This window comes from Grammomys surdaster, unplaced genomic scaffold (genome assembly GCF_004785775.1).
Source record: "Grammomys surdaster isolate TR1022 unplaced genomic scaffold, NIH_TR_1.0 130, whole genome shotgun sequence".
NCBI lineage: Eukaryota > Metazoa > Chordata > Mammalia > Rodentia > Muridae > Grammomys > Grammomys surdaster.
This window is the reverse complement of record NW_021604588.1, coordinates 9,498,801-9,511,800: the sequence shown is the minus strand read 5'-3', so window position 1 is coordinate 9,511,800 and position 13,000 is coordinate 9,498,801. Positions and strand designations below refer to the sequence as shown.

At 42.4% G+C, this 13,000-nt stretch overlaps 1 protein-coding gene across 1 annotated transcript in view; it reads right to left on the bottom strand.

The window, feature by feature from the left end:
- Selp (selectin P) overlaps positions 1-13,000 on the bottom strand; it is a 35,771-nt gene that overhangs the window by 12,233 nt on the left and 10,538 nt on the right. The window contains exons 3-8 of the mRNA XM_028760301.1: positions 10,443-10,829; positions 9,310-9,417; positions 8,445-8,630; positions 6,800-6,985; positions 5,417-5,602; positions 2,876-3,061 (exon numbers count right to left, since the gene is read on the bottom strand). Coding sequence (XP_028616134.1) covers positions 2,876-3,061; positions 5,417-5,602; positions 6,800-6,985; positions 8,445-8,630; positions 9,310-9,417; positions 10,443-10,829 — 1,239 coding nt within the window. The remainder of the gene's footprint in view (positions 1-2,875; positions 3,062-5,416; positions 5,603-6,799; positions 6,986-8,444; positions 8,631-9,309; positions 9,418-10,442; positions 10,830-13,000) is intronic.

Here is a 13,000-nt window from a genome sequence, read left to right as displayed (position 1 = left end):
TCTGTCTTTCTCTTGCATTTAGCTAAAGGTGGTCATTTTTTCTGCATTTCTGGCCTTTTCTCTTTAAGATGTCAGGGAGCAGGGAGCTGGGTGACAGCTACAGCCTACAGTTGACTGTCATTCTGAGATCTCACCCACATAGGGTTTCAGAAGCGATTTTAAAAGAGACTTGGAGAGATAGTAGTGTGCTTCGTGTTGGATGCTCTTAGATCTCAGGGAAAGTTGCTCCCTTGACGTCTTCTTGAGAAACAAACCTAATGATGTTTCTAGCAAACAATGCCAAGAACTTAGAGGTGAAAATGGTGGTGAATTTTTCCCTTCCTCAGTGAGTAGTGAGAGAATCTGGGTCGATGCCCTAGCTTACACTATGCAGGGTGACCCCTTTGCAGCCTTAGCTGCTTTATTTTCAATGTGTGAAAAACTGGAATTCTTGTCTTATAGTACTCTTTAGCTACATAGCAAGTCACTTAAGTCACACTCAAAGATTAAATGTAAAAGAGAATAAAGTGGACGCATATTTCATCAGTTGTTTGTAAATGCTAGTTTCCACCCCTTCCCAGAAGGCTCAGCCTTCAGCACCAGGCATAGATGACACGCCAAGGTCAATTACCAGTAAAAATGAAGTCAGGTCTCACAATTATTTGGCAGCTATATAGTCACAAGTGTGAGGTGCTTGGAGGCTGGCTTGGATTGGTGCTGACACTTAGTGACTTTGGGCAAGTCACTTAACCTCTCTGAATCTCAATATCTTAAAATGACTTAGTCAGATCAAGAGTGGATAGATTCTCAGTGCCAATGTCAGTAGCACTGATGGACCTCTCTCGATTCACAGAGCAATGAAGCCAGGTGAATTGGAAGGGAAGGACTAATGTAAACAAGGTCTCGAAGTTCTGCTCCTTGTCTTGGTTATGCAGTATATGGCTTTAAATAAGAGAAAATGGGACAGCAGTCCTAGGTCAGCTAATTCAACAGCTTGATGTTTTAAGGTGCTGTCTGCATCTTTCTTGTCCCTTCACTTCATGCCCTCCTTGGCAATGCACCTCTCAACCTAATCAACGTATAGAGACTGAGATACTGCCTGCCACTTGCAAAGTCTTCCTGTGTTCAGTGTGTGTGTGTGTGTGTGTGTGTGTGTGTGTGTGTGTGTGTGTGTGATGGGGAGGACTGTAAGTTGGAAATGCAAAGGGGAAAGGGTGTGGGTCCTTGGTTTGGTGGAGTCATGGTGGAGTCATTTCCAGCTCTCTTGTGACTTTGCAAGGATGAGTGTAAAGGGCTGTGGGGACAGTGACAAGGGAAATTATCTGATAACACTCTCCCTCGGAAGTGTCACAATAGCTTGTGGATTTCAGGCCTCGTGGTACCTTCCTGCCTCAACCACATGCGGGTATTTCACTTGATGCACACCCAGTAAGAAGAGGAGAAAGTTCCCTCAGAGTAAACAAAGGGCTAAAAGCAGAAGGGAACTGGGAGGTCACAGGAAGCTGGGGTGAGTGGTAACCCCCTGGCTGTGAACACCCACGGGCAGGACTGTGGGGCAATGAATAGCTTTCCTGGAAGGGTCTGATCCCTCTGATAACCCTGCTGAGGAATTTGGAGCTCTTCTTCAAAACTGTATAGACTTCAGTGTAGTGAGGACAAGAGCAAGAGCCAAGCCCAAAGTCTCACCCTCTTCTATCCAGACCCAGTTCTTCATTCCCAACTCCAACTCCAGAACTTGACTTAGGTTCTGATGCATGGCAAGAAGGATATCCTATTATGCTGTTAATTAATTAATTAGTTATTCATACATGTTTTGTTGGCTTTACAATGGGGTGTGTGTGTACACACACACGCACGCGCGTGTGTTTATGTGTGTGTATACACTTGTGTGACCTGTAATAGCAAGTGGTTTTCTCTCTATGAAAAACACGACCTGCTTGCTTTTACTCAGATATTTGAAAGCCCATACAAAGTTGAATAATACAGAAATATTTCACATTGCACATATTAAGTATCTTGTTAAAACTGAATGCTCACAATACAAATGCTGTTACAAAAATATTGCGTGAGAATGTATCAGAAGCACTTCATCTTAGAAAGCTAGAAATATTTGCTCTGTGTGCTTGATATTTAAGAGGATATTTTACTGTCTCTGTTTTCTTATCTATCTGTAGATTTCATAAATAAAAATCTTGTCTTGTTAAAAGTATTTGTCATAAATCTGGCTAAAGAACTAAAGTCAGGCAACTAGAACAGCTCTGCCTCACACAGGGTGCTATGGTGCTCACAGGACACACTGGCTTCTCAACACTGAGTCTAACACAGATATAAATTGTCCTAATGAGGCTACACCTTGCTTTCTTCCAAGAACACTTTATCCAGTTCACAGCATGTATTCTTCCCAGTGCTCCCCACTCTAGCCTAAGTATGTTTCTCCCGTGTCCCACAGAGAATGCTTACTACTAGATTCTGTAATTCTACCTTTCTCTTTCCTCCAGGACATGCCATGGCCCCTAAGAAAAATGTGTCAGATCAGTCTTGGAGCAAACACTCAGAGTTAATTTTTCTTCCCTGTCCTCTTTCTGGATACTGTGCTTAGTGAGTACCACTTGTGATAGGAGCCTGTCAGTCCTGATGTAGACTCTGATTAAGACAGTACAAAGATCGCCACATTATTACCATTGCCAAATATCCTGACATTCATGATATTTTCTTAGTCTCTGATAACATTTGTATCTGGGGTCCTTAGTGTAGAGGAGGAAGGAGTTAGTGACAGACAGCACTCACTCATTTCTCAGCTAGTTTCAGGGTACACGCTACCCAGTTACTACCTCAGCCTTTAAGAATGCTGCCTCCAACTTACTGCTAGGAAAAATGGGGGAGAATCCATTCTCACCTCGACATTCAGGAGGAGCTCCGCTCCAGTGTCCAGTAGCCAGGCACCTTAGCACACTTGCTCCCACCAAGAGTGAGCCTTCCTCACAGGAAAAGTTGCAGACTGACTGGTACTTCAAGGTACCGAAGGGGTTCAAGCAGCTCATCTGGGCTTTACTTGGAACCGGAAACTCCTGACATTGCAACGCTAAGGGGTAAGGAAGGCAGGGAGTTAGAAAACAGTCGCAGAGAAATGTTGTTGACCTTGACCTCAGCCCTGCCTTCGTCTAGTTCAGTGTCCTTTGCATTTGTATCTTCACACAATCTTCACTAGCCCTCATCACTAGGACTTTTCACGGTCTCAGGCTGAACTCCACCCTCACTAACGCTAATTCCTCTTCCTCTCCTCTACCATTTGACTCTCTGTCTCCATGATTTTATTTGCTTTAAACAACATATATAGGTAGGATCATAGATTACTTGGCTTTTTTGGATGACTCAGTCACTGATCATTGTCTTTAAAGATTCACAAGTTGGGCTTGTTTAACTTGGAAGTTAAATGAGTTGACATTTAATGCCAATGATGTTTGATGGATTTTACAAGGAAAAATGTTTGGACCAGTGTTGGCTGAGCCAGGGTAGAAGAGTGTGGTAATGTGTACCAATAAATTTTAAGCTATTATACCTCAGACTCAAGAATCTCTGAAAAGCATAAAGTCAAGATACATAACAAAAATCAACCCAGAGATTTTTGTCAAGACATTGTAAGAGCAAAACAACCATAAATGGAGCTGAAAGTAAATTATGGATTCACGAAAGGAATATTTATGATTCTTAAATTTTATATGTTTTATTTGAAAAAGATTTTGGACATGTATCTCTATATAATGTTCAATGGAAAAGCAGAATAAAAATTATGATCCTGATCAAACTGTGATTTCTTTTTGTAAAACAAATGTTAGCATACAAAATGAAGTCTCATTTGATATTTTATATATACATACACCCACATATACAAACATCCACATATGATTGTATGTTGGTCATTTTTATTCCCATTGTCCTATCTGGTCCTTCTCACTATATTACAATCCTTAAATAAAAGATAGTCCTATATGGAGAAAACACACTTATTTCATATTTTTTCACCTCTAAAATATGAATAATAGGTTTCTCTACATCTTGGCATCAAACTGTCTGAGATGACAGGAACTGCTGAATAAACTCTGGCTACCAGCCCAGAAGCATCTGCAGAGGCACTGTCAGACACCAGAGCTAGCTTCATGGCGAGGCAGCAACTGTAGACCTTGACTATTGGTGCAGAAACACTAGCAAGGACTATAAAAGGAGTTATTGAGGCTTTGATTCCAGATGCTTAAGAAAACACCCAACTATCTGTTCTGGATCATTTGATATTTACTTGTCTGAAGACAAAGTGGCTGGTACAATCCCTTGTGATCTTTTTAAAGAATGTCTCAGGGCTTAGCATGTCTATGTGTCCTAGACAACACACACTAGCACATTTAATCATCGCCACTGTTTTATCACCATAAGGCATGAATTCATTGCTTTAAAAATATGTAGGTAAAATCTTAGATGACTTGATTTTTGGATCATCATTATTTTTATGGTCTATCTATATTGGAGCATATGTTGGAATTTCTTTTCTAAAGTTGAATAGTATTCTAGTATATGTGAATACCAGATTTTCTTTATCCATCCATCTGCTGATGTTCACTTTCTTCCACATTTTATTATTTAAATAAAGCTACTCTGAAACTGAGTATACACAAATCTCTTCAAGTACTTAAAACGCTCTGGAGAACCAACAGCTCATTTCAAAATCAGAGTACACACAGATTAAGGGATTCACGCAGTTGTTAAAGAGTACCAGTAAATGGTGGCATAAGATGCTGCCATGTACTTCTGGAATTTGGTTCTGTACACCTATCCTTTGTAAAATAAGGCAATCCCAGTGATCTCCTTGTGCTTTTGGTTTCTATTTTAGAGCAAAACACTGAAAGCACAAAATACTAAAAGAGGGTCATGTTGTCACATAAGGCCACAGACTTTATAAAGTAACTTTTACCAGGGCCTTCTTTATGTTTATAAAGTTTATGGCAGAGTCAGTGGCCTTAAAACACATTGACTCTCAACTATTGGTGACATAGTAGGTAAAGTTCTTACTAGTGTCTCATTTTAATAGAAGTCACAGAACCCAGAGAGCCTAAAAGCTTGTTGACAAAAACCCGAGAGAACTATACCTTGTCCCCCTCTTCTACCATCTCATGCTGTTCCTCACCCATCATCCTTTTCCTCAGTGACAATCTCCTCAACCTGTTCCCAACATGTGAACCAAAGCATCTCTCACCTTCACTATGCTGTCCTGAACACTGTACTTGAAACTTGTTTTGCCCACTGTTTGATCCTTGGCAAAGAGCCCAGCATATCCCAGGGTCACTGTGAATGAATGTCTGACAGATAAGTGAATGGTAGAGTCAGGTGCCCATAGTGCCTGAGAGGCGCCGAGGAATGGCGGAGGAATGATTCGGTGTCACAGTACCTTCACAGACTGGGGCTGGGGCTGTCCACTGCCCTGAGTCAGCACACTGAATGGCATCATTTCCCTTCAGCACAAATCCCTCTGTACAGTGAAAAGTACAGCTGCTGTTGTACTCAAAGGCTCCTGTAGATGGGACGCACTCCATCGTCCCATGGCTGGGGCTCTCCGGAGGTTCACATGCAATGGCTGAAGGGGAAAACGGCAACTACTAAGTCTTTTTTTAAAAGAGTCTCCTGGAAGATGCTACTGTTTTCCCGCTCACATTGCCCGTATAACTTAAACCTCAAATCCTTCTTTGTCAAAAAAGGAAAACTATCCTTCCTGTGTCCCCCTTTGCCTGCCTTTCTTCAGATCTCAGTTTTGACATTATTTTCCTTCAGAAGGCATCCCTGACCACCCTAACTGAGGGGCAAGGACTCCTTGTGTGGGCTCTCCCAGACCCTGCACTGTGCTGTTTATGTACAAATGCAATTCTTCCCTGTTACACCAGTCTCTTTGATGCTGGAGTAGCCATTCAGAACTGTATCCTGGAGCCCAGTGCTCTGGTAAATTCCGAGTGCTCATTAAATGTCTATTGGATTCTAAAAGAGCAGATACAGAAAAGGTGGGCTTATGAGGAAGCAGATGAAGTGGCGTGGCTTGTTGTACATGCTATGACCTATGACCTAGTGCTGTGTGATGATTCCATGTGGGCTGTGTCCCTAGAACACAGGATGCTAATTAGACATTGTTTGACAAGTTAGTGCAGCTCAAAGTGAGTTCCTGCACACAGCTATACACTGAATGATCTTAGTTCTGTTCAAGTCTAGTTTCCTGGCACTCTTCTGTACAGGCATTACATTTCTAGAGGTTTGTGGATTTGCAGAGCATACATAGATACCACCCTTCCACTTTGACCTCTAGTTTTTACATGATCAGAGCAAATGAGGGTCAAATGTCCTCTAGTCTCTTCTTTTTCTTCATAGCCAAGAAAAATGAGAGTCAGAAGTTCACTCTCTTTACTTTGTCTTTATTTTAGTTTATGTTTTAGACAGGGTATCATTATTTAGCCCAAGCTAGCCTCTAACTCATGGTGCAATCATCCAGGCTGACATTTAATTTGCAGAAATCCTCTGTCTTGGGCTCTCAAGTGCTGAGATTACATCCATGCGATACCACATCTTGCGCATACATGCTATTTCATTGTGTGTATTTCCTGTGCTTAATTCTAGATTGGACCTGACAATTCTTAGCCCTATTTTGTAGATGAGAAATATAATGACAACCAGAGGTTAAACAGATACAGTCCTAGAGAAGGTGGCCTTGACATTAAGAATCCCTGATCATTCTACCATGGCAGGACTCCTTCTAGGTTATATGGAAAGCTGTGGAAAGTAATCTTACCTTCACAGGTTGGCAATGGTTCACTCCACTGACCAGAGCCATTGCAGTGGAGTACGTCAGAGCCCCTCACTCGATATCCAGGCTGGCACTCAAACTTACAGCTGGAGTCGTAGGCAAAGGCAGCAAATGGGTGCATACAGTCCATGCTCCCATGGAGAGGGGCTTCCAGGCTCCGACACTGCACCACTGAACAGAAAAACCAAGAAAGAAATGTAAAAACAATCCAGATGGACAGAAGTCACTTGCATAGCGAACAGCACGGCTCAGCCTATGAAAATTAGATGGAGCTGGGAAGATATCCAGACACGGACTCCCAGACCTCAGAGTGACCTGAATCTTAAAGAGTCCTCCAAGCTCTTGATATTCTTTATGCTTTGCTTCTTACAAGTCTGACCCAGAAGGTCCTTTAGTATCTATACATTGATGCATTTTCCCTCTTATATAAAATATCTGAATGATGCATTATAAGTCTGTCTCTGACAGTCTATGGATTGATGTATTTGCCCTCTTATATGAGATGTATGAATGACGCCGTTCTGAATCTGGGGATGGGGAGATAGGGAAAGAGTAAAATTTTCTATTGATTATATTTCTATTGATTATTATTTTCTTTTTGATTATAGCAAAATAAGCCCTTTGCTTTTCCACAGACTGATACTATTTCCCCATTCCAGATTTATACATACTAGCTCAGAAGGTGATGGAAGGAAAATTCAAATTTGACCATTCAGTATGGCTTCTCTCTAAGATGGCCAAGTATCATCTATGTTACATCTAAGATTGGGGGGTGAGGGGCGAGGATCTTGTATATTACAGTGTTTATTACAGTGTATATTACACTTGCGTTTACACTCTGGAGCTGGAACTATTCTCAACCCAGGTATTCCATTGTTCCATCTCTGGCCAAATTAAGTGAGCCCCTCATTCACAATAGAGCTACAGCTGGACCTGGGCTGGAATGTTCCTGCTGGGCAGTTTTATAGTCAAGCTTCCTCCTTCAAGATGGCTCAGGACTGAGCATGGGGAGGCCAAAACAGGCACCGAGCTGTGATGTTCACTCTAGGACAAGTTTTATTCAGCCTTTGGATGTGTTAGGATTCCGTGGCATTTATACTTTCTCAAAGTGTCAGTTAAGGTTATTCTTGGTTAAGTAGAACTCAATGGCTGTTCAGCGATCCAAACACCCATGCTTTACAAGTACCAAAAGGAAAGAAGTTCCTTTGCAATATTTTCCCCAAGGGATAAAAAAAAAAAAAACTACCACCTCTATGCAGGTAGGAGAAGCATCATGGAAACTTGAATTTCCATCCTTATTATTTCTCGAGTTTAATTTTTAACGTACTTTAAAAGATCTTATGTGTATGGGTGTTTTGCCCACATGTATGTCAGTACACTACATGACTGCATGGAACATGCAGAGGACAAAAGAGGGCAGCGGATTCCCTGGAGCTGGAGTTACAAATGGCTGTGAATCACCAAGTGGGTGCTGGGAATTGAACCTGGATCCTCTGGAAGAGCAACCAGGGCTCTTAACCATGTGGGCATCTTTTCAGCCCCTATTTCTCAAGTTTTTAATGGAAAGCCCATTAATGACCTCCCAGGTTCTAGTTATTTAGTATGGATGGAAAAAGCAAAAATGACGTACCTTTACACTGAGGGGGGTTATTTGTCCAGATTCCAGAAGCCAGACATTGCAGCTCGCTGGGTCCGCTCAGCTCATAGCCCTCAGCACAGCTGAAGGTGCACCGTGAGTTGAAGGAGAAGTCCCCCAGGGGATGGCTGCAGTTCATGAGAACATGCCGTGGGATGTCAAATTTCCCACACTCCTTGACTGTAGGAAACAAAGTGTTGGTTCTTTTTCTTATTGTAGACCCGCTCTGCTATATTTACAGTGAGCCGTAACTCTCCTTACTCTCTCCTTTTGGGCTCCTAACTCCAGCCCTCCATCATAATCCAGTGCCTTTGTATTGTCAGCATCTTAGAAAAATCATCACTTTTTTTTTTTGATGGTTCAATTCATTCAACATTTTGTATTTGAATAGGTAAGTCTAACTTTAAGGCTTTCATTTAAAATTTTTTTCAATGTTTATTTTTATTTTGTATGTACTGGTGTTTTGCATGCATGCATGTCTGTGTGAAGGTGTCCGGTCTTCTGGAACTGGCCTTACAGACAGGCGAGAGCTGCCATGTGGGTGTTGGGAATTGAACCTGGGTACTCTGGAAGAGCAGCCAGTGCTCTTGGCTGCTGAGCCATCTCTCCAGCCCTAAAGCTTCCTGTCTTTCTATTTCTCTTTTACTCCCTGAAATATCATGAATGAATGTTGTCTTCAAGGATAAAATGATTTTATCCCAAATGTTTTGAGACAATTGTACAGGACGGGCTGTTAGATGGCATTGGGACTCTTGTCTTTACTTGCTAGAGAGAGTCCATCACAATTTACTTTCTGTCATCGTCTCTCACATGAGACCAATATTACTCTGGAGTAACACCACCCAAGTTCCAGCCTCACCGTATTCACACTCTGGCCCATAGAAGCCGGGGTAGCAGGAGCAGGTGTATCTCCCAATGGTCTCAATGCACTCTCCTTGGTTGCTGCAGGACATGTCCTGGCAGGAGGCTGCATGGATACAGAAAGGTCAGAATCACAGGCATTCACAGGAAAGGAAACACAGATGCCAACCTCTCAGTAGCCATGTCGAGGTCAGCCTATGTCCTGTGGAGGGCATCACAAGGAGAAGAGCAATGGAAGGGCCCAGCTGATAGTGTGACTAATACTAAATAAACAAGCAACACAAACGGAATTATATAAAGGGACCCTGGATGCGATTTGTATTCAGTACTAGTAGTTATTTGTTACAATGGTGTCTCTTAGGGATGTGATGAGTTTCCTCTCAATTTGTGCCTTCTTATGCTAATGTATCATGGTGCTGAAAAGTTCTAAGTGTAAAATTTAGAAGACTGCTTTCCAGTCCTGAGATCATCATAGACGTGCTCTAAGGCTCCTGTTGGATGGCATATTTAGTATTTCCAAACAAGGGCACAGCTGTGTGAAGACAGAGGGCCACAAATGCAGTCACAAATAGATGTGTGGCCAGAGGAACTCTTCCATGTCCAGTAAAATGGGTTACAGTTTTCTAACCAAAAGTATCCATGCCCTGATGGAATTTTTACTCCAAGATGGTTAGAAAAAAAGATTTGGTGGTGTCAGCAAGTAAACTTAATATCTTGTTTCAATGTTCCTTTCTACATGACATGTCTTTCCCACAGGAAACTTCTTTACATCTTAAGGTGCAAAATGTCAGTCACTGTGTAGAATTATGGGTTGTTCAGGATGGATCATACCAGCATTTTGGAAAATTGTACCTTGTTGCCAGGTACAGAGATAGCACCACTATGTCAGTAATTCTCAATGTATTTTCTATCTTGTAATTTTTTGAAAGTCTCAAGGTCTTAAGAAAGTAACCTTTCCTGAGCACCGTTCCATCAGTAATAAGGAGGATGGCCAAGGCTCTCAGTAATACTGAGTAGTTCTGCACTTTCTCGTGCCTGACTGAGATCCCATGTTCCTGACTTAGTGGTTACACTCCTCAACCAGGAAAGGCATGTTTTTAAGAGATGGTGTCAGCTCAGGGGAGGTCTCACCTGTGTAGCACAGAGCCCGCTTTCGTTTTAAACAGGGTTCATCATTCCACTTGCCAGGGGCCGAATTACTCTTGATGTAGATCTCCACACAGTCCTGGTTGTTCCTCTTGTTGTTGGGCTCATTGTCGGCCCAGTTCTCAGCCTCCTCCGTGAGAGTCTTATTGGTTCCCACCCAGGTCCACTTATTGTTGATCTTTCGGATACCAATCCAGTAGTAAGAGTTGAAGAATGGGATGACGTCATTGAGGTGAGCAATTTCATTCTTATTCTGGATGGCCACTAAGTCTGTGAAGTACCTCCTGCAGAATGCCCGTGAGTTATTCCACGAGTATGCCTTTGTGCTGTAGTTATAGGTCCATGCGGCCACTTCCTTTTGATTTACAAGCTCTAGGGGGTGGAAGTGAGCACCAGGTTAGTATCACTCACTGGGTGGAGTCTGATCCTAAACTTATTCCTGCAAATAAGATGAGCACATGCCAAGAACAAGGTTATTTTCTGCCTGATTTTATTTTATGGGAAAAAGTGTTTTCAGTGCTTTCCATTTTTCACTTAAAAGTAAAAACAATGCCAAAACAAGAAAGCACTCTCTTCTAAAAGATTCTGGATGTCAGAGAAATGGCTCAGTGATTAAGAGGACTGACTGATCTTCCAGAAATCCTGAGTTCAATTCCCAGCAACAACATGGTGACTCACAGCCTTCTGTAATGGGTCTGATGCCCTCTTCTGTTGTGTCTAAAGACAGCGATAGTGTACTCATACACATACAATAAATAAATCTTAAAAAAAATATATAAGATTCTGGATGTTAAAAGATTTGGGATCCCAACATACCTGAAACAGAGGGGACCTTAGAGGTCACCCAGTTTACTCCTATTTTGAAAAAATGAATGAAATACAAGAGTTGTTTTTTTAAAAGCTCACATAAAACATCACATGAAAGGGTACTGGAGGTCCTGCCATGGGCCATGAAAAATGAGATGCCTTCTTGTGATCTGGAGCCTCCTGTAGTCTCAGTCTCAGGGCCCACCACATTTGCTTTCTTCCTGATAGAACACCTACTTCTTTGTTCATATGTTTTTGTTACTCAAGATCTTACAGCGTAGCTGGGGCTGGCCTGGAAGTCCGCCTGCACCTCTCAAGTACTGGAATCACAAGCATGCACCACCATGCCTGGCCACTTTCTTGCCTTACCTTTGTGGCCTTCCTACTATGTTGGTGATCCTCCCCTTCAACCCTGGTAAATTTCTGTAGGAGGAGCTAAGGTGGGAGGAGTAAGGAGAGGAAGAGGAGGAGTTGGGAGAGGAAGAGAAAAAAGGAAGAGGAGGAGCTAGAGCAGGCAGAGATGTAGGAGGATGGAGAACCACACAGGTATGGAGAGCAGTCATGGGGAACAACTTGTAATTAGGTTAGCTAATTGGGATACAACTCTCTTTGTATGGGCATCTTGTTATTAATCATTACCAAACATATAAAGCCTTTGATTAATCTATAAGAATTAGAGTCTCATTCTCTTACTGGGCCTGCATGGATGGCAGGATAGTCTGGGCAGTGCCCAGCCTTGCAGAGACAGCATGGAAGATTGGCAGAGCCATCTCTCACACTGGCGTCTTGTGAGTGGCAGGGCTGGTGTTTCTGGCGGGCCAGTTCTAGCTGCTGTGCACACGTGGCCTCCAGCCGAGAAACATGGCAGCTGAGCTAGGCAGAGCTGCTGCACCTTAGACAGTCAGACGAACCAGAGGCCAGTTTTAAATAATTACCACAACAAATTTCACCTCTTCTGCTTTTCTTTTTGGCTTCAGGTAAACGTTGTATTTCTCCCCTTAGGCTTCCACCTTATTGCCCCATGGTGTAATATGTATTATTACATATTATTACATTTCTATGATGTGACCCATACTCACCACTCTGAATCCAGTTGACGGTCCTTCCTTAGCCCTCATCATGAATCACAGTGTTTGACCCTAAACAGCCTGCTGAATTAGTGAGATGCTGGAGGGCTTTGGCAGGGCTAGGATTAAAAACATCTCCCAATTTACTGCCACACACTTTACATCTCTTAGCTGTTTCTCCTCAATAAATCATCTCTTCCAAATCTACTTAGTCGGGCATTAAAATGGACTCTTCTTACAATATCAAATGAGATAAATAAAATGTGTTCCCTCTGATACAGAGGTTGTTATGGGAGTCAGAGGGAGGTCCCAGGGCAGAGAGGCCAGTTCTCCAGAAGAGGTGGACAATGCCAGCAATCAGGCTTGGAAACAACCCCTTTCCTGTTTACGGAGTTCTGTTTCTATTTGACTCTCCCCTCCAACTACCCCTTGAGGACTCGCCATATTTCCACATTCCTCACCAGTGCCTCTGTGGTATTGTTTTTGCCTTGAGGCTTTCCTCTGGAGGCAAGTAGGCATAACGTATATAGCTGTAACCTCAATGCTTCAGAGGCTGAAGCAAAAAGGTCACAAGTTTGAGGCCAGCCTGGTCTACATAGTAGGACCAATCTAAAAAGAAAAGAAGAAAGAAAGAAAGAAAGAAAGAAAGAAAGAAAGAAAGAAAGAAAG